Raw genomic sequence first — 22648 nt, 5'->3', positions numbered from 1 at the left:
GATCTTCCTGAAAACGAGTCGTAGGAAATGAATAATACACTCGTGAATGCGTTGTCATGGAAATCCAAGATAGCCGCCGTACGTGGGCGTGGTGCCGTTTTTTGAACGTGAGTGCGGTGACGTTGGCTGATCGGTAGAGGTCTTGTCCAGATCAGCACGCCATACACGTCGACCACAGCTTGAAAAGAAGACGTTCCAAATGCGGGACTTGAAAATGTCAGGAGTGTGCAGACAACGGCGTCCGTTACCGCGTGCAAGATACGGTAAGCGTTAGTCAATCGTTCCAAAATACAACAAAGTTTGCGCTTGGCTCTAGATAAGGGTTTTGAAGATTGTAAACAAAACGCTTCTGCCAATAACATAAATCCACGCTATCAACACTTCGAAATCCTTTCTCTGGAAATTTGTAGTCCTCCCAAAAATTCACAGCGACCACCACACTCGAAAGTCACACAGCATACAAGTTGTTACAAAAAATCCATTGTGAAGCTCCTCACAAGTCAAATTGCTTCAGGTACTCACGATTTCCAAACGGTACAGTTCTTGTTCGTGACAGACAAATTCCTTCAAGTTCGTTCATAAATATTAGGAAGATCTTCCTGTGCCCATCCTCTACGCCAAAATTGTAGCGATGTTGCAGGAGAATAATAAGTGTAGTAATCACACTTAATTTATAAGTTGAATAGTAGTTTAATGATAAAAAGTAAGATAGATATAAAGTGCATGCAGCACAGTAGTTGGTTAACAGAAGAATGAATCATAACATTCCTATAAACTTGCACTGCACATTACATTCCATTACATATCAACAATTCCATTACATAGTAAATATTCTACTAAACATCTTAAAGAAACATACAATCACTACAGACACTTTATAGTGGGACTCAAGCAATCACATTAATTGGTTAAATCTTAATGAAACACATATAGCCGTTTATAAACAAAACACAAGTGCACTGTATATGTACAGAAAAAGGATCCACAGTCTAGATTCTCATTTTTGGCCTGGTGCAGAAATGTTTCTGGAATATGGACTGGGACAAAACTTGTTTGCACATTACTGTATTACAGAAATAGAAAAATAGTGTGAAACTGATTTACATTGGTGTTTGCACCAGGACACAGCTTCCTTACTATGCCTCCTATGCCTCCTAATTACCAAAGTAGTTTAGCTCTCAATCACAGGTGCCTCAAGCTGACTACAAGTAGTTACGTTTTGACCAGCCAGATATAAATAAGTTGTGGTAAGAAAAATGCAATTCATAAAAACATACAGTTAAAATCCAAAACCTTAGCAGCAATAATCAATACATCACATCTTAGTCATTAATGCAAACTTATTAAGTTAGCATAGAACTGCAAGCCCGCACAGCCATTTTCAGAAAAGCACCTAAGTGAGAAATTACCTCATCCTCTGTAAACTGGAGCAAAAGATGTAACGCTAGCTTATAGGCAATAATGTTGTGTCGTGAGTAAAAAGTGCTGTGCCTACATAATGTAAAAATCACAGAAAAATATAAAGTGCAGCATGGAACGGCCTAATTGCAGGGACCAGACATTGAGTCAGTTTTCGTTTGAAAGCCCAGTGAGAAGCGCAGTAAATATTTTATTGAGCCAGACCTAAAGCGAAACAATAGGCTACATTCCCAGTGTTCCATTACTCTAGTAAGGTACCTTGTGGTTGGGCTATCTATTACAATGTTCATATAGGCTGCCACACTCATCTTCCCCTTTCTACAGTCATTCTTTCAGTGTGAGTGAGTTTATACAGGGCTTGCTGTACATGCTTTTTATTTATATTAGTATTAAGCTCGGGATCCATAAAAATATGCTGAAAACCGATCCTTCGAAGGCTTAATTCCTCACCAGCTAATCATGAAATTGCAAGGCTCTTTCACAACTGAGGCAGTCCAAAATGATATCTCTAGTGAGACGCGTCTACTTATTTTTCCATACTACTAGTCATAATGAGGGCGGGCGGGCTCTGATGTAGCCTTCTATGTAAGGATGCCCAGTTCTTTATGGCAAATTAGATGAGAAGATGAGATAGGGTCTGCCAGGACCTTTCTGTAGAACCTATTTTCTTCTGATTGAATAATATCACATTAAATGATACCCCACACCTCAGCTCCATATGTTGCTATATGGATACACTGTAAACTTGCAGCAGAGGCGTGAGAGCTCCGCCTCACAGAGGTTTGGGTAAATTAAATAGTGTGCAATAGCCCTTGTTAGTTTGGTCCTACACTGAGCAGTGTGTGAAGCCCATGATCCAGTTGCAGAAGGTTAACCCCAGTTATCAGAAAGTGCTGGTGTATTTTAAGTTAATATTACGAACAGTAAGGGTAGTTGACTGTTGTTTCTTGGGACCACATGCCACTATATAGGATTTGGTAAAGGTAGTCTGCAGATCCAGTGGCACGTCCGCTTGGGGAGTTGTTAGGTTCTATTATTTGCAGTGTTACAGACTTTCACTGTGCCACAATATCCTCTCCCACTAGTTTTTTCAATATTTGTAGTCTGCGTTGCTTGTTTAATTCCTAGTATGCACACTGAAAATGGATCGACAGCATAAACATGTATGAATAAAAGAAAACCAGTTACAAGAGTGAGCATATTCATTTGTATTTATTTAGCTATTTCCCCAAGTAATTTTAAACTATGTGTTATCCGTGTGGTATTGTCAATATGTCTTAAGGGCACCTGACCATAGCGCTTTGCTTTAAAGTACCCCACAAGTCAGATAGAAATTGTAGCTAGAAAGTCTATGATAAAGAAAACAAAATCAAACTTAGCACATTATCTGTGACAGAACTAAACGCATTGCTAATGCTGCTATGTAAGGTAGCACAATTCTTTCAAAGAATTCAATCGTAGTATCAGCAATACAATAGGCTAATCATGGAGATGGATGAACAAAGACAACAGGTATTGGCAAAGCCTATAAGTTTGCTATTTTTATGGTGTTCAGATTGGTTGTGCACCGTACAAATGTTAAACCCGTAGGCTTTGCCAGTGCTTGTTTATTCAGCAGCCTTGATGAACAAATGCCGACAAACGCATTAATAAATTGATATGAAAGGAAATAAAGCAATCTATTTCCACATTCTTTTTTCAGCTCTCGCCCCCCTCCCCATCCTCCCCCCCCCCCCACCCGGTGATACAGGGCTTCTCACCCACTGACTTCAGATCTAAAATAATCTCCCATACGTTCTAATGGAAGCGAAAGGACACATCCAAACAGTCAACAAAATATTAGGGAAATTAAAGTGCTCCTGCGGGCTCATCTTAGATGAGACTGACAGTATCACAAGCCAATGACTGTAAGCTCCTGGGCAAAGAAAGCCATTGACTGAAAGAGGCTATCCAAAAGTTCCTTAAAGTAAGTATTGAATAACTATATGTCAAATCTAAAAATTAAGTTTAAGGTTTTTACTTACAACCTTCCCAAAGTTCAATTAAAAATATTGCAGCTTTGCAAAGATTGAATTCTTTTCAGTATGTCAGGTGCATAGCAGAGCACCTCAAAAGATAAACTTCAAAGGAAAATGTAGCTATCATTTCTCCTTCTTTATGGAAATGTTTCACAAAATTGTAAACGTGAACAGAAAAATTATGCATGCATTTTCCATTTTGCATAGAAAGGATCCTATAACGACACACTTGCAGAAAACTCGTCTGCATATATGCTTCATCTGGGCTGAAGTCGATGAGAGAGAAGAAAATGATCTCGCTAAGTTGTTAACATTATTTCACAATGCAAAAGAAACTTTGCAAATATAAACCAGTAACATCGGACTCTTATTCAAAGAAAATCAGCGAATCAGAAACTTTTCTGGTGAAAAAGGCATACACATAAAAAGATATGACTGTACATTTGCACTTTAAATATGTTTCTGACAAACAATTGTGCGTTAGGCATCACCCAATACACATGTTTATTTTCAAAACACACACAAAGAGACCATGGCACAACCCAGGAAAGTATTGCAGAAGCACTTTGCACAGATTTGACAAACCAAGTAGAGAAGCAGGCACAGAGGGGTCAGAGAATGGCACCTGGATGATGCAATGAAGGGGCGCAGCCAGAAGGCGAGCACATGATTGGATGCTGCATGCAATGGAGAAGATGAAATAAAGCAAGTCACTGCAGACAGACGAGCAAGGGAGTTAATGTATGAAAAAGCTTACTTCATTCAGAAAGCTGACTAACTGGTCTACCGTTAAATAATCAGTTTTGTCTCCATTGCTGAAAAGAAATGCATTAGAAACAGTTTAGTTTGCAGATATTTTCCTTGGTATGACTCACAAGTTGACATTGCTGATGTGAATTTTAAAAAAAAACTTGTGTTTTAAAACTGAACAGCTTGACAGCGGTTTTTATTTAATTAAACCGAAAAACCATGTTTCACACAAGACACGGTCCTGCCCCTGTGGGTTTTTCTAAGAGACCTTAAGTTTAGAAAATCTGATATGAATGACCTTCAGTATTAGCAAGTACTGTACAAGGTCACATTGTTAATCTAGTTAGTTCACATACTCTGTTAGCAAAGCCAATGCATTGAAAAGAGGAGAGTTTTCCAGGTGCTTCATTTGACAGGTACAAGTCGCTCTAAAAAGAGATTAAACAATTTTGGACAGAATTTGTAGAAAATCCGCTAATATGCCTGACCTCCCATGCGGTTTAGGCAGCCACTTAAGATTGCTTGGCTCAGCTTTTAGTATTTCTCAACATTAATTGCAACATGCCAATGCAACTTCATCAGAATGTCAGCTCAACTTACATCTTCCGAAAGAGCTCTTCCATGTCAGTTCGTGGGCAAATCTTTTGCGTGAGTTCATAAAATTTTTCGAAAGTAAATGCCGAGGGTTCTATTTCATCATTCTGTGACGGAAAGGAAAAGTTTGGGGTTGAATAAAACAATGTGCGCTGCAGAATGTACAATATTTGCACAGCCTTTGATTGCAGTAGGTAATATCGAATCCCAAATGTTGATGGGTCATAGTACTGAGACCATAATATCGAGGGACAAAATACAGGCGCAGCCGGTGCAGGTATGCGCAGTGGGACGTGGGGCAGCGAAAGGGGGGAGTCGAAGGACCACAATGGAAAATTAAACTAAAAAAAGAAAATCACTTATCTTGCGCTCACCTCATCGCCGACTCGGCGAGCGCAACGTAAGTGGATTTCTTTTTTTTAAATTTAATTTTCCCTTGTCATCTTTTGACTCTTCCCTCCAACCTTCCTCCCCCACCTTACCGCGTTTACCTGCACCAGCCACTCCTAACGAAATATCAAATATGTGTGTGAACAGTGGAGGTTAACAATTTGCTATTCTTAGATCCACATCTACATATTTTGAAGATATATATCACCAAGGTACGTATATGTGAAGTTAGGTATAGAAAATGTATCAAAACATACCTCTTGTCAATTTGTCCTTCAATATTGTGGTCATGATATTGTGGCCTGTAGATATTTTGGATTCGATATTCCCAGCCCTCACCCTATGCCCATACCCCAAACAATATAGATCACTCAAGACAGCACATCATAAATATATTAGAACAAGTGTGGGCAGTTGTTGATCACAAAACCTTCCCAAATGAGTAGTCTTCACATGTTGAATAAAGTAAAAAGGATACTTTGAAAAGGCTCGTGGAGAGTGCTCGAAATCTTAAGAATTTTGATAAAAGAGCCTGCACATTACTAAGCTGCACATGTGTCGGTATCCCAAAAACAGTAATAACTCTGGGCCATATTATCCAGAAAGAGCGATACATTATCACCGCTTTTATCGGCAGGAAACTGCTGATAAAGCGGCGATAATGGGCTTGATAATATGTCCTTGAGAATTCCCATAGCAGCCCAGGTTCTGGTGTTAACCTGGGCTGCTATGGGAATTCACACGGGCATATTATCAAGCCCATTATCGCCGCTTTATCGGCAGTTTCCTGCCGATAAAAGCGGCAATTATGTATCACCCTTTCTTGATAATATGGCCCTCTAAACGATAAAGTTGCTAGCTGTTCTCAACAGTTCGACTCAGACATTCAGGATTAACTCACTTGATATTCATGCAATTACTGTACTTTATCAGAAAACAATTGAATGCCAGCTTTATCTGTGTATTTGTGTATGAAGGGAGCAATAGAAAATAATTATATACGTTTGGTGTTGAACTTGCAACCTCCAGGATGCACAGAGATCATTATACTGGATGTATTAGTCAACTGAGAAACGTTACTGTTACTAAGGTAAATCTTTTCGAGTTGGCACCTGAGCGCATTTTCATGCACTTTATGTACATAGCATTAGTGCCATACACCTACACTAAGATGCTAATGTATGTTAATATACTATGAAGTTCTTTTTTCCAAATATCCATAATATTATACCACATTCTACAGTATTGCAAATTCGCATTTTAAAAAATCTCTAGAAAAAGCTGGCTTAGCATCTTTTTTACATTAAGAGCAGGGGTGGCTCAGAGAGAGCAATCTCATGTGTTACATAATTCCAGTGCTTTCACTCAAAATACCTTTCCGCTTGGAAGACCTAATTCTTTAAGTACTTGAAAGATAACTTTTTCCGTTTTGCCTGATGCAAAGGTTCTTGTTATGCTAGAAAAGAACAAAAAGAAGATTGGTTACTCGCATGACTTGCCACAGTGCTTATAAATGCTGTAGCATTTTACAGTCATTTTCAGCCTGCACACTTTGATTCAGTGAGTCGTAGAGTAATTGTATACAAACAAAATGGAGGGTCAACTTACCTCTTTAATACCCAAACACGCAGTTCCCAGAAAATTTTGAATCCTTGGTTTGTTCAAACATTCCCTACTAAGAGTTGTAATTAAAATTGTTGAAATATGTAGTTGGATTCTGTCATGACCATGCTATAGACTTTAGGACTGAGAGGTTTGGTAGCGGTAAGATGGAATGTTGGGAGCGCCATTGAAAACAATGGAGTGCTCTGGGACTCTAATGGCCGGTAGAAGCCCGAAGCTCCAACATTCCAATGTTGTCATTCACAGCTGTTGCTGTGAACAAAGGTATTTGTGAGAACATTCTGCCCTCTAGTGGCGGAATGTTCTAATAGCCTTATAGCCCTCCATATCTGGACATTAAAGTCCTGCTCACCAATGCTGGAGCGGGCCTTTAATGGCCGATACAGTCCACTATGGCAGGCTACAAGGCTACAGTAATACTCTTTCATGTTTGTCTGATTTCAGAGTCCCCTCCCAGGGGCAACATTTTTTTCATGCTATAACAGCTAGGTAACTACTACAGGCCTGTTAAAAATGCAACAAAATGTCTGCAGCAGAGTTTAGAAACCTTCACAGGCAACGAGGTCATTGAAAGTTTACTCTTTCAGCAGTCCTGAATCAATCCTGGAACCTCTAGATATTGATGGTGTGTTACTTGAAAGTGAATGAAACAACATAAATGAGGGTATATATATTTAGTTGCTGTAGGTGTTAATCACAAAAATATGAGACTTTCCATTAAACATTACTGCACCATTCTGAGTTTCAGACCCCAGGATGGCGGTTAAAATGCTAACACAGCAAATATTCTTTCATTTGGCGATCTGCTTTGGAATGTGCACCGTATGGCACCAAACAGTTCACCAGTTTGTGATGAACATGGAATCCAGATTTGGATGTATACTCTGGTTTGCACTTCTGTTGCAATTTGTTGGAGATTTAGAGGGAGACTCCGAAAGGTCAGACCCTCAAAAAAAGGATCACCATCTGCTAAGGATAAGAAACAATCTTAGAAGCCAAATATAAGTGTTCAGAAGGAGCTTCACCTAGGTTAGAATCCCATGGATACATGGGATTACTGGTTTATCTTTTCAAATCACTCATTCTTTGGGTGAGTTGGATCAGCATAGAAATTCCCTAGAGGTAAACCATTGTTTTTTCATTGCCTGTATATTTCATGAACACTTGATGTGTTTTCACGAAGGATACGGATAGTGCCATCAATTAAGCAGCAATGAAGCATGACAGTGATTGTTCAGAAGAATGCTTTGGGAAATTGGTGTTTTTACCATGATTGGAAATGGACGGTGGCAAACGATACAGAGAAGGAAAACCAGTAAGACATAAATGGCTTTAGTGACGGACCTAAGGTTGTCAAAGTTGTGGCTATCAATTTACAGGTTGCATTCTGCTAGGAGTGTCAGATTCTATACATCAATCATGAAGGTTTTCACTGAGTCTAGGAAGATGTTTACAAAATATGCATATGGAGCCAATTGTGGATACATTGGCAGATAATATTTAGCAACTGTGACCTGTTAGAACACTGGATCACCATTTTCTCTGCATTCAGGATAGGGATAGTTGACATTTTCCTAATGGAAAAATTCTCACAAGCATTAATGGTCCCCATGAGAGGCTGAAAGGCTGCTCATTAGTGTGCAGCTTTAAGCAGTGTGGAGTAGGTTATTTTAATTAACAAGTCAACCTTTCATCATCCATGTCTCAAAACAGCAAGTAACTGTAGATTAGTGAAATGGTCACATGTGGGTTTACCACTTTTGTTGTATGCAAAAGTAGACATTTCAAACTGCCAGAGGCAGATATTTTGAAGTGCTGGACGAGACTGTGTTTCACTCCCAACATAAAAGAGGCTTAGCTAAGGGAATCAATAACTCAGGGTAAAATATTTTTATGTATAGTCTAGAAGTAGAACTTAGGTAGCACATAATGCGTGGGTTGGACACCCAGTTAGAGAAGAAAATCAGGCAGTAGCCATACCTCCAGGCAGTGAACCTAACCCATAATACATGGGGGAAGCCCCAATACTTGGCACAAGCTTGCAATCTGAGATTCAATAAGAAATCCTGACTAACCGTGGCATTCATTGGGGGCTTACAAAATTCAAAAATTAAGAAACTGGAAAAAATATGAATATCACACAGTGGTTTTTCAGACGGGTTTGCTGGAGATTGCTCAATAGAGGTATCCACTGACCTTCAGCCAGCCTACTAATAGTGTGTGGACCAACTTAGTAAAAGATAGCTAACATTCCTAGCATCACATTCTAGGAAAGATTTGTGTGAACAGCATTGATACAACTGTAGATCAAGCTTTTAATTATCTGCAAACACTTCTCTCTTATGATCTTATTTTAAAAAGAAACACAAATCACTATATAATTCAGCACAAAAGTGTAAAAAGAAGCGTGGATAGGTTTATAAAAACACACAAGTGATAACAAAGCTAATATTATGAGCCTCATGTTTGTGGACTAAAAGCTTTGGAACATAGGAGTTGACGGTCTAGCCAATTGTATTAGAATTGAATCCCCAAGTCTATTGCACCATCTTGCGTTATATTATTTTCTACCATGAAACACCTTGACAGATCGATCTATTTAATTCTCATTCTTGGGTGCAGGGTACTATACACTATGGGCAAAGCAAGAACAATGGATTACAAAGTGAATAGCAACTGTCACTTGTGGAGCTCTATGAATTGTTTCTACTCTGGAGCAATTAACCCATATGTAAGTGCCTCAATGGTACTCCTTCACCTTCCCTTGTTTTTTTAATGTTAGACTGTGCCCAATAAACATAAAATATATATCTTTCCCACAAACAAACAGGAGCTGAATGAATCTCTTCCAGTGACCATCGTTCATGAAGTTACAAGACCCTTTCTCAACTCATTTGATAATGTATGTCCAGGAGCCACTAATTCAGAGCGACTGGTAGCAGATATAGGTCAGCTCAGAAATCACCTCATTATGAAACGGGGAAATTTCCAAACAGAAACATTTCTATATGTGTTAGTATTAGCACTCAATTTGTTACAGCATGTTGATTCAGAATAAAGGAACTACCACTGTATACAATAGACAAGGTTGTCTGTGGCTAAAACATAATGGGAAACTTTGTCACCGGCCTGATTTTGACTTACCCAACAAATCACATAGTTATTGCTTCAAAGTTCTACATTCTGTCCATGACTACTCAATGGTTACTCTCAGTATGGAAGCAAGGCAATACCACTTTACTTCTTTACAGGTCAAACATCAGGATTCCTGGAGATCAGCAATTACTTCATTCTTATGGCATTTGTGTGGAGTTATGCTAAGCTTAATGAAATAGTAATGGTAGTGAAGGTCAATCTATTAATCAAAGATATTCATAATTTCTGCTTGATTGTTAGTTACCAAGCAATTCGGAACAGCGTCATTTTGGTTATCACATTGATAGTGATGGACAACTAAAAGACCACACACCAGGGAAAACAAACACAGAGGAAAAAATATTTATTTTCATCTGTAAAAATGTTCTCACAAAAGTCTAAAACTATACTGACCAGATATTGGTTACTCTTAACTCATCATTAAAAGGAGCCACAGATGATTTAGAGCGGTTACTGCAAAAACAACAATGATGGACAGAATGTGGATCAATGTCACACATTCACCCCAGTCAAAAGATCTGGGCCCAAATCCATCGTTTTTCCACTCCACACCACCCTGGGTTAGACAATGGCGATATGCAAATCAGCGCTGACCCTGTGCCCCATGGGAACAGTCCAGTCCGAACTACAAAAGCCATGTCCTTCCCAAAACGGAAACAAGCATCCGAGGACCGGCCCGGTTTCAAGGTAACACCTCTCATCAGCCTGGCTAGCTTGCTTCCAGTGGTGTGGAGTGCCTGGGACTCACGTCTGAGCATCCCCAGTACACTTAGAGCGGTTACTGCAAAAACAACAATGATGGACAGAATGTGGATCAATGTCACACATTCACCCCAGTCAAAAGATCTGGGCCCAAATCCATCGTTTTTCCACTCCACACCACCCTGGGTTAGACAATGGCGATATGCAAATCAGCGCTGACCCTGTGCCCCATGGGAACAGTCCAGTCCGAACTACAAAAGCCATGTCCTTCCCAAAACGGAAACAAGCATCCGAGGACCGGCCCGGTTTCGAGGTAACACCTCTCATCAGCCCGGCTAGCTTGCTTCCAGTGGTGTGGAGTGCCTGGGACTCACGTCTGAGCATCCCCAGTACACTTAGAGCGGTTACTGCAAAAACAACAATGATGGACAGAATGTGGATCAATGTCACACATTCACCCCAGTCAAAAGATCTGGGCCCAAATCCATCGTTTTTCCACTCCACACCACCCTGGGTTAGACAATGGCGATATGCAAATCAGCGCTGACCGCTGACTACAAAAGCCATGTCCTTCCCAAAACGGAAACAAGCATCCAAGGACCGGCCCGGTTTCGAGGTAACACCTCTCATCACCTCGAAACCGGGCCGGTCCTCGGATGCTTGTTTCCGTTCTGGGAAGGACATGGCTTTTGTAGTTCGGACTGGACTGTTCCCATGGGGCACAGGGTCAGCGCTGATTTGCATATCGCCATTGTCTAACCCAGGGTGGTGTGGAGTGGAAAAACAATGGATTTGGGCCCAGATCTTTTGACTGGGGTGAATGTGTGACATTGATCCACATTCTGTCCATCATTGTTGATTTTGCAGTAACCGCTCTACAGATGATTTAGAAGCATTGGTGTACTCCAAATACAGAGTTCCTCTTATTATATGTTATCACAAGTGCTTTTCACAAGGGTCAAGGAAAAACAAATCTATGACAGATTTTCATGGGAAGCATTGATTGAATAGCTAAATTCCATTTTGAAGTATTCTGTGTAGATTTCACTTATGCGGGTGTCCTGAAAATGGGACTTAGTTAATAAATTACTGCTATCCTGTGGTAGATCCAGAACACAGCTAGTAAAAAGAAAGAAATGTGGTACCTTCCATTCCTACATTGTAGAAGTGTGGACCTCTATGTGATGTGATGCAGCAGAGGAGAGTCAGATAGCAAGAGTGCACCAGGATATCCTTGATTACTCCAATACACAACATGTACTCATGCATAGTGTCCACTAGAGGGAAAGTTCCACATGTGCACATGTATTAAATATTTACTTTTGCACATATAATTATACTTGCACAGTGATTATATATGGGAAATTCCACTACTCGTTTATATGCTGAAAGACCACTTATGACAGATAAACATTTGTGTACATTTCATTGGGGCAAAATGTCCTGCAAATTGCCTGTGAATGCTCACAAACTTTAAAGTTTGTTTGTGTTCAGCTAATTTTGAAGTGAGGTCCATGCTAAAATATCCATAGTCGTGCACCTATCTGTAAACGTATGAATATAGACGTTCTGCTGTAGGGAGAATGTCCACATTCATAAGTGTACCTTATTGATGTTATGTCCCACTAATTCTAATTTTGTGAATAAGGACTGGGAATTTGCACTCACAAACAACGTATTTTGCACACACACATTTAACACAGGTGCGCATAGTTCTTTGTGAGTTAAATCTTAGATAACTAGAACTTTCTCTCATGAGATTCTTTCAATTTATCCAAGCACTTGAATCAAATGTATACCAGTACAGTAATGTGATAGAGCTTAAGAAGATTGACAAGGAAAATAGCTATTCCAGGACAACGTGACCGAAGTGAACTCCAGACCTAGAATTACTGTCAACACAAAAACGCTGACAAGCAGAATTGAGGAAAGATAGATCTCAAAGACGATTCATCATCTCCATACCCTAAAAAATACACAGACAGCCAGCAATCAGATTACAACAACAAGAGAGATCATACTTGAAGCTCCATTTTAACAAAGTTTTCAAAGTGAAAAAATGTTTTTGCTTCCAATTATCAGATGACATAAACTGAGGCACAAATCAAGATTGAGTTTGGATGACAAAATTATTTTTATGAAAATTAGATGTACTTCAACTTAAGAAGTGAGTTGCATCTCACTGATTCCCTTTTTCTAAGATGATGGCCATAACAAAAGTTAGTGTACAGTACAACAAACATCTCAAAAACTAATTGCCTAATTTTGATGTTAGTGGCTGTTGCAGGGAAGAAATCGCCTGAGCATAGGTCACCGGTTCCGACACCGGAATTAGACCACTCACAGTGAGGTCACAAACTTCTATTTGTCAATGGGAGCTTGTGTGGCTTGTTGACAACAACCCGGAGCACAAGCTCCCATTGAAAAATGGAAGTTTATGGACATCCATGAACCGTGCAACAGCACACGGTGCAGAATGTCTAGGGGGCACCATGGGGGCCGCCCAGGCCCAAGTGCAGAGGGCACGGAAAGACAGAGGCCCTGCTAGGGTCCCCAATGTCAATTTCCGACAGCCTTGCCATGTCCGAAAGGCTGACAGGAAATGGCTGTCAGAAAACGTCATAATCACGACGGAGGTAACGCCGTCCTTAAGGGATTATGTTGAGTTTCTAAAGCCCATCGGAAAGCGTTTGTTAGTCCCTCTGATGAGCTGTCGGTTGTAATTAGGCCCTATTGGCCAGATTCATCAATGTCCCGTTTTGCCAGTCCTTAATAGCGATTATTAAGGAATCGCTATTAAAGACTCGCAAAACGTGATTCATGTAGAAATCGCAAAAATAATTGCGATTTCTACAGCTTCCTTATTTGCGATTAGCAAATTTCGATTCGCAAATAAGGAATGACTTATTTGCGATTAGCAATTTGCTAATCGCAAATAAGGATGCGATTTCAAGGGTGCCAGGGGTGTCCAAAGGACACCCTGTAGCACCCCTGAGATGGTGATTTACACTGGTGTTGCGCACACACATGTCCAAAGAACATGTGTGTGTGTAACATACAACTTAGAAAAATGCACTAAAGTGCATTTTTCTAAGTTTTCGCTATTTACCACGAAGTCAGACTTCGCAGTAAATAGCGGCAAAAAAATGCGATTTCGCAATTCTGAAATGGTTCATGAATTGCATTTAAGGAATCTCAAATAAAGATTGCTTAAATACAATTCCTCGCAATTTAGTGATTTCGCATTTTGCGATTTTTGCATTTGGGATGATGAATTCTCAGAATCTGGCCCTTTGCGAGCCGAATTGCCGTTGATGAATCTGGCTGTAAATCTGTGCAAGCCGAGCCTCATGAAAAGGATTCCTAATTACAATTTTTTGCCAATGTCCTTTTCAGAGTCTCCCCACCTTTTTCATCCCACCTAATGCACTGGTCACTTTGGATACTGACTACAGTGATCTGATCAATATGCAGCATTAGACCTATATGCCCCTCTCAGGCTTTATTTGTGGTGCACCAGTAATCGATGATGGCTCTTGAATTATGTACTCCCCACTGCAGCATTGGTATTGAAATCATGTGCATAGTTCTTCTCGCATATATGCTGCAAATATGCATTTTCCCCTTCACATAAGGACTGTCTCACCTGTTTTTCTCCTCCATGAACCAAATATTTGGGTTTTGCTCTGAAGTATCTAAATCTATCATTAAACTTAGACGATCAGTTTTTATTGAAAGGGATACATGTTGCTTTTTTATAACTCTGGTGTTGGAACTGGCCCTTCTTGCAGGGTCATCCTCAAACTTTTTGCTTCTTCCTCCCTTATTTTTCCTGACCCGTGGCTGTTGGCAATAGGACTCTGCGCACTTTACCACTGCTGATCAGTGCTAAAGTGCATATGCTCTCTGTGTAAATTATTATTCTGATTGGATATACATGTTTGGCATATTTGTATCACCATGAAGTCCCTAGTAAAGTGCACTGGGTATGCCAGGGCTGGTGATGACAAATGCTACTAGTGGGCCTGCAGCACTGATTGTGCCACCCACAGGAGTAGCCCTAAAATGATGTCTCAGGCCTGACACTGCAGTGCCTGTGTGCAGTTTCGAACTGCCATGTCCTCCTGGTCAGTGTCCCCACTGACCAGGCCTAACCCTTCCCTTTTTGTGCACATCAGTCACCCCTAATGAAGGCCCAAGGTACCCCCCTGGGCAGGGTGCAGTGTATGTGAAAGGTAGAGCATGTACTGGTGCAGGTAACATGTTCTGGTAGTGAATTACAGCCATTTTCGTTTTTCACTATTGTAAGGCTATCTTGCTCCATAGATTAACATGGGGGACGCTGGCTACAGTGGTTAACATCATTTCTTCCCATAGGAACAAGATAGGACATAAGTATCTAGTATCCCTGAACTCAGAATTTAATAACACATCTTTTAGGAAAGGTTGTTTTTAAATCCTGTGTTTGAGAACAGCACTTTTAGAAAGTTGCTGTTCTCTTGTCTGACCCTTCTGTGTGCCTGGGCCTGTTTGTGTATTGACTGTCTGGTTTGAGAGTGACAGGGGCTGGGGAATTCCCCAGGAGGGAATTCCCCTGGATGAGTCAGCACTAGGCTGAATGACTGCAATTGCAACTGGAGTGGTGGGAAGAGTTAGCACCTGGGCTGAATAGGGCTGTGCCTGCCTTCCACAATGCTGGCTCCACCCCCCTGCTGGGCGGCTGAGGACCCTGCCCCTCACTCTGAAAGGAAAGATGCAGCCAGCAAAACAAAGTGCTCAGGATCCACCCAGAACTGGTTTAGACCGGGCTCAGGGCCCACATGCACCAAGAGAACAAAGACTTTAGGGGTATAAGTACAGGACCCCTGACAACAGAAAATTAGATCATCCTGGAAATCAAGAAGGAACCTCTGCCAAGGAGAAAGCTGAAACTGAAGAAGGAAGATTGTCCTGCTGTTGCTCTGCTGGACTGACCTGTTGCTTTGCTGCCAAGGAGAGGGGAAGGACTTTGCTGCTGAGCTGTGTCCCCTGTCTTGAAGGAATCTCCAAGGGCCTGAGAAGAGCTGGCTCCCTGTTTTGAAGTCCCAGGAACAAAAGGACTTCACCCCCAGCTTCCCTGAACTCTGCTGAGAGAGTTCTGTCCCTCCTAGAGTGCTTGATCCAGTTGTGGGGCCTCTGGAGGTTGGACCTGAGCTGGGAAGCTTGAAACTAAGCTTGAGAGACTTTTTGAATCTGAAAAGTGTCGCATCGCTTGCTTGCGGAGCGCATCCCCGACAGTGCGAGAAGTTTCCCGCCGCTACGGAGGTCGAGATCGTCGCAGCGCCTGACGCCGCTGCCAGAGACGTCGCATCCTTCGTTTGCGGGACGCACCAGACCGGTGCGGGAGAATCGAACATCGCTGCGAGTATCGTCGCAGAGCCTGTCGTCGCTGGGTGGGATCGCCGCACCGCTTGCTTGCGGGTCGCATCACGTCGCTGCGAGTGTCGTCGCAGAATCAACGCATCGAGGAGCTGCGAGAGAGAGGATCCCCGCTGGACCGCGCATCATCGCCCCGGAGATCGTCGCAGCCCCTACGAGATCGTCGCATCGTGCCTTTGCGATAACAGACTTCCTACGGAACCTACGCACCGGAATCCATACAAGTGGCCTTCCTTCCCATACAGACCGGATTCGTCGCAACACGCCCGCTGCTGCAGCGGGGCTGTCGCATCGCCTCCCCAGGGTCTCAGGAGCAACGCATCGCTTGTTTTCCACCGAACCAGCTTCTGCTTTTGGAACTTTGTTGCAACTAAAAGGTACTGTGAGTAAACGTGACGCAACTGTGAACTTTTCACGCATCAGTAGAGAATTCTATCGCAACGTAGAGAATTCTATCGCAACCTAAGAATTTTAACGCAACCTTAAGAACTCTTTTTGAAACCATATTCTTGAACTGTGTATGTTGGATTTTTGTTGTTTTGGTCTTGTGTAGTTTAGATTAAAAATACCTTTATTTTTCTAAACTGTTGTGGAGTCAGTTTGTGGTGTTTTCACTGTGTTACTGTGAGTGTTGGTACAAATACTTTACGCATTGCCTCTGGTTAGCCTAGACTGCTCGTGCCAAGCTACCTAGAGGGTGAGCAGGGGTTATCTCAGAGGGTTATCTCCTTGCCCTGACTAGAAGCAAGGGTCCCTATTTGGACAGTGGTACCTACCTCTGCCAACTAGAGACCCCCAGATCTAACATTGGTGGTCAGGCGGTGGGATGTGAACTTGTATTTGTACTTGACCCACAGTAATTGGTGTAGATCACTAGTGAGTGCAGACCACTACGCCACCACATACTGTTTTTTTTTCCGGTGTCCTCCTGGAAGTATTTTTGGATATTGAGACTCTGGCTAGTGTTGCACCTGTAAAATCCTGCCAAAATGGAAGTCAACTTTTTCCACCTGTGCATCTACTCAGAAGAGGAGATAAAAGCCTTTTGCAAGAAGAGGGGGCTGCCCGTGGAGAAAGGTTCCACAAGGAGGGATCTTGAGGCATGCCTGTATTCCCATGAGGCCAGAATTTGGGAAGCAACATTAGCAGATGATTCTGAGGAGGAGGACTTCTCTGACAGTGAGGAAGAGAAAGATGAGTGGCTCCTTGCTGCTGAGCAAAGGTGCAGAGAATTAGACCGGCTAAACAAGGAAGGTATGATCCGGTGGGCCTTAGCCCAGAAAGAAAAATGGGATGCTCAAGGAAGGAGCTTTGCTGAGTTGGAGGTGGAGTCCAGCTCAGATGGTGGCAGCATGTTTATGATATCTAGTGCTGAGAGAAAGGTACAAACACCCAGAGATGTGGCGCCTGACTTGAGGGAGGGGGTCGACATACACCAGGAGGTTCAGGTTTATGATGTAGTTCCAGTGGAGTGCAGTGTCCCTGAAGTAGATTGGGAGCCTGGCACAAGGGACCATATTCCTAGTGGTGGGAGGGACACTCTACTGACTCTAGAGGAGAGGTACAGGGAGAGGGGTTCCCCCATGGTAGAAACCTTGGTGTGTGTGTGTGAAGACCAGCCAGAAGATTGTGGGTTGTGTGACAGAGACAGTCAGATACTGTCTTGCCAGTCTCAGAAGAGTGGTGTGGGGTACTTGTGTGAGGCACTGGAGGGTGAGGCAAAGGGTAGCTTGGTTAACAACTGTGGGGGGCTGTGTGATTCATTTGTTGCAGAGCATATTTTAAGTCCCTGTTTTCCAGAGCTATGCCAACACCCGGTGGAGTGTGAGTCCTCTGATCCCAGAGAACTTGCATTGGAGGCAGACCTCTTGGTGGATTCCAGAGAGTCTGAGGAGGCATTGGGGAGTGATCCCAAAAGGAGTGGCTTAGATATCTTCCAGACCTGTGAGGTGGAAGAGGTTCAGTGTAGCCCAGTTAGGTCCCAGTGTAGTGGGAGGGGTGTAGGGGCTCATGTCCGGACTCAGTGGAGAAGGAATGAGTGTGAGACGGTGTGTCTCATGGTGCCCGACACCCAGTCTCAGGGCCTGGAGGGTTCCTTAAGGGAACACCAGGTTGGGGACCTGGACTGTATTTGTAGGCCATTTGAGGAGGATCTCCTAGTGTCTGGTGAACGGGGAGTGCCTGTAACCAGGCCTCCATCAGTTCTGGTGTCTGGCAGTACCACTCCAGTTGGGAGGGTACAGAAGTCCAGACTGAGGGGTGAGAGGGGGAAGGAGTCCCCAGTGGGAGAACCAGTGGGTCAGGGACCAGTCGGAAGGGCTGAGTCCCCAGTGAGTGACCATGGTGACCTCACTTCTGTCCTGGGGGATCTTCCCGCGCTGTCAGGTGGACAGGGGTCGGGAGATCTGCGCCAGGCAGACAGTCACAGGACACATGAGTTGTGTGTCACCCTCAAGGGGGTACTATGTGAGTCCCCAGAAGTCCTGGCGTGCCAGGCAAATGCACAACCGCAGGTTTTGGTCCCTGGGTTGAGAGACCAAGTTCAGGATTTGCCTGACCTGGAAGGAAGGACATCTGTAACCAGTGTCCTGACCAATATGGTTCCCAGGGTTACCCCTCCAGTAGGGAGGGTGCAGCGCTCTGGAAGGGGGTGTAGAGGGAGGGAGTCCTCGCCCCTGACCCCGGTACAACCTGAGGGGTTAAACCCTAGGTTGGGAGACCAGTTGCTGGAGGGAGGTCCTGAACTGGTAGGAAAGTTGTGTTCTTGGTTGTCTTGGTGGACAGGGTTGCCCCTGGAAGGAGGGCAGGAGTCTCACCCTGGGGGTAGACTGGGCCACACCGTTGTGTTGGCCAGGTGGGTACTGTCTACCAGTATAGGCACCTCAGTGAGTGAAGTCCTGGTGCGCCAGGCAAGTGTTCCACTGCAGGGGTTAGTCCCTGGGTGGGGAAGCCAGGTTCAGGTGTTGTCTGACCTGGAGGCTTGGGAGCCTAGGTTTGAGGGCCAGGCCCGGGGTATCCCCCCTGACCTGGAAAACCAGTTGCAGGATAGCACCCCTGAACTGGTGGATGAATGGTGCGGGACACCTGCCACAGGTGCCCTGGCTATTCTAGAAGGGGGTACCACTCCAGGTGGGAGGGTACAGAGCCCCAAGGAAGAGGAGGACCGGGTGTGGGGAAGCCCACCACAGCCTCCTGTCCAGCCGCTGGATACAGGTCCAGGACTGGTGGGTCAGTGCCAGAGTGTCAGTCCTGACCTGACAAGAGAGGGAGTGGACAAAGGGTGCCAAGCACCTGGGGCTACTGCCCCCCACCGTCTGATGCCACAGGGGTTTGAGAGCCATGAGAGGCGTGAGGCCTGGGTCTCATCCCTGATCACTGTTGGTGGTCACTGTGGCTTGCTGTCGGTCTGTTGGGACACACCTGTGAGTAAATTAAGGTTAGGTGCTGCACAGGTGGTGTCCACAGGTGAAGAGAAGGTTTCCACATGGATTGGCATGGTGGACTCTGAGAGTATGGATAGAGTGATCCAACTGGGTTTAGGATGGCGTAGAACAGGACTGCCCTGCTGTGTGGGCCAGTTTCCGTGTTCTATCGCCTTAAGCAGGGAATCCCATCGAGGTATCGTTTGGTCTACCCTGGCTTTAGGCTGGAAGGGGGTTGTGTTGGAACTGGCCCTTCTTGCAGGGTCATCCTCAAACTTTTTGCTTCTTCCTCCCTTATTTTTCCTGACCCGTGGCTGTTGGCAATAGGACTCTGCGCACTTTACCACTGCTGATCAGTGCTAAAGTGCATATGCTCTCTGTGTAAATTATTATTCTGATTGGATATACATGTTTGGCATATTTGTATCACCATGAAGTCCCTAGTAAAGTGCACTGGGTATGCCAGGGCTGGTGATGACAAATGCTACTAGTGGGCCTGCAGCACTGATTGTGCCACCCACAGGAGTAGCCCTAAAATGATGTCTCAGGCCTGACACTGCAGTGCCTGTGTGCAGTTTAGAACTGCCATGTCCTCCTGGTCAGTGTCCCCACTGACCAGGCCTAACCCTTCCCTTTTTGTGCACATCAGTCACCCCTAATGAAGGCCCAAGGTACCCCCCTGGGCAGGGTGCAGTGTATGTGAAAGGTAGAGCATGTACTGGAGCAGGTAACATGTTCTGGTAGTGAATTACAGGCATTTTCGTTTTTCATTATTGTAAGGCTATCTTGCTCCATAGATTAACATGGGGGACGCTGGCTACAGTGGTTAACAGCATTTCTTCCCATAGGAACAATATAGGACATAAGTATCTAGTATCCCTGAACTCAGAATTTAATAACACATCTTTTAGGAAAGGTTGTTTTTAAATCCTGTGTTTGAGAACAGCACTTTTAGAAAGTTGCTGTTCTCTTGTCTGACCCTTCTGTGTGCCTGGGCCTGTTTGTGTATTGACTGTCTGGTTTGAGAGTGACAGGGGCTGGGGAATTCCCCAGGAGGGAATTCCCCTGGATGAGTCAGCACTAGGATGAATGACTGCAATTGCAACTGGAGTGGTGGGAGGAGTTAGCACCTGGGCTGAATAGGGCTGTGCCTGCCTTCCACAATGCTGGCTCCACCCCCCTGCTGGGCGGCTGAGGACCCTGCCCCTCACTCTGAAAGGAAAGATGCAGCCAGCAAAACAAAGTGCTCAGGATCCACCCAGAACTGGTTTAGACCGGGCTCAGGGCCCACATGCACCAAGAGAACAAAGACTTTAGGGGTATAAGTACAGGACCCCTGACAACAGAAAATTAGATCATCCTGGAAATCAAGAAGGAACCTCTGCCAAGGAGAAAGCTGAAACTGAAGAAGGAAGATTGTCCTGCTGTTGCTCTGCTGGACTGACCTGTTGCTTTGCTGCCAAGGAGAGGGGAAGGACTTTGCTGCTGAGCTGTGTCCCCTGTCTTGAAGGAATCTCCAAGGGCCTGAGAAGAGCTGGCTTCCTGTTTTGAAGTCCCAGGAACAAAAGGACTTCACCCCCAGCTTCCCTGAACTCTGCTGAGAGAGTTCTGTCCCTCCTAGAGTGCTTGATCCAGTTGTGGGGCCTCTGGAGGTTGGACCTGAGCTGGGAAGCTTGAAACTAAGCTTGAGAGACTTTTTGAATCTGAAAAGTGTCGCATCGCTCGCTTGCGGAGCGCATCCCCGACAGTGCGAGAAGTTTCCCGCCGCTACGGAGGTCGAGATTGTCGCAGCGCCTGACGCCGCTGCCAGAGACGTCGCATCCTTCGTTTGCGGGACGCACCAGACCGGTGCGGGAGAATCGAACATCGCTGCGAGTATCGTCGCAGAGCCTGTCGTCGCTGGGTGGGATCGCCGCACCGCTTGCTTGCGGGTCGCATCACGTCGCTGCGAGTGTCGTCGCAGAATCAACGCATCGAGGAGCTGCGAGAGAGAGGATCCCCGCTGGACCGCGCATCGTCGCCCCGGAGATCGTCGCAGCCCCTACGAGATCGTCGCATCGTGCCTTTGCGAGAACAGACTTCCTACGGAACCTACGCACCAGAATCCATACAAGAGGCCTTCCTCCCCATACAGACCGGATTCGTCGCAACACGCCCGCTGCTGCAGCGGGGCTGTCGCATCGCCTCCCCAGGGTCTCAGGAGCAACGCATCGCTTGTTTTCCACCACACCAGCTTCTGCTTTTGGAACTTTGTTGCAACTAAAAGGTACTGTGAGTAAACGTGACGCAACTGTGAACTTTTCACGCATCAGTAGAGAATTCTATCGCAACGTAGAGAATTCTATCGCAACCTAAGAATTTTAACGCAACCTCAAGAACTCTTTTTGAAACCATATTCTTGAACTGTGTATGTTGGATTTTTGTCGTTTTGGTCTTGTGTAGTTTAGATTAAAAATACCTTTATTTTTCTAAACTGTTGTGGAGTCAGTTTGTGGTGTTTTCACTGTGTTACTGTGAGTGTTGGTACAAATACTTTACGCATTGCCTCTGGTTAGCCTAGACTGCTCGTGCCAAGCTACCTAGAGGGTGAGCAGGGGTTATCTCAGAGGGTTATCTCCTTGCCCTGACTAGAAGCAAGGGTCCCTATTTGGACAGTGGTACCTACCTCTGCCAACTAGAGACCCCCAGATCTAACATCTGGAAATTCAAGAGCACCCAATATGGCCATATTAAAGTTTGCGAAGTTGTTACCCTGTCTGGGTATGTGGTTATGGCTGGTCTTGTTCTTGCCCCTTCTCACACACACCTACTGCATTTATTTTGATGTGCAGTTGGTACCTCCTAGTGTGTGGGCATTCTTTGTGTGGGTATTCTGGAGGTACTGATTCGATGGTTAGTCATCCTTCAGATGGACTGGTGAATGTGAAGGTGGTTTAGATATAGTTATGCCAACAATAAGAACATGAGAAGCATCTTTTGCTAAATTGGGGGTGACAAGCGTTTGAGGGCAATATGTGTGCCTAGCTTGTAACACTTCGTGACCTATCTACTGTAGCATTTACCTGCTTTTGCTGTTGCCGGCTGAAACGCTGAGACCTCGCTGTGCTGAGACCTCGCTGTGTTTCTGCGAGTCTACCTTCGCTTTCAACCACCACT

At 44.3% G+C, this 22648-nt stretch overlaps 1 protein-coding gene across 2 annotated transcripts in view; it reads right to left on the bottom strand.

Moving 5' to 3' along the window:
• PLCB4 (phospholipase C beta 4) overlaps positions 1 to 22648 on the bottom strand; it is a 1076851-nt gene that overhangs the window by 373057 nt on the left and 681146 nt on the right. For both annotated transcript variants that reach the window (XM_078649526.1, XM_078649527.1), the window contains exons 11-13: positions 6546 to 6627; positions 4788 to 4888; positions 4195 to 4252 (exon numbers count right to left, since the gene is read on the bottom strand). In XM_078649526.1, the coding sequence (XP_078505652.1) occupies positions 4195 to 4252; positions 4788 to 4888; positions 6546 to 6627 (241 nt within the window). The remainder of the gene's footprint in view (positions 1 to 4194; positions 4253 to 4787; positions 4889 to 6545; positions 6628 to 22648) is intronic.

This window comes from Lissotriton helveticus, chromosome 6, assembly GCF_964261635.1.
Source record: "Lissotriton helveticus chromosome 6, aLisHel1.1, whole genome shotgun sequence".
Classification (NCBI taxonomy): domain Eukaryota; kingdom Metazoa; phylum Chordata; class Amphibia; order Caudata; family Salamandridae; genus Lissotriton; species Lissotriton helveticus.
This window is presented reverse-complemented; position numbering and strand designations above follow the sequence as displayed.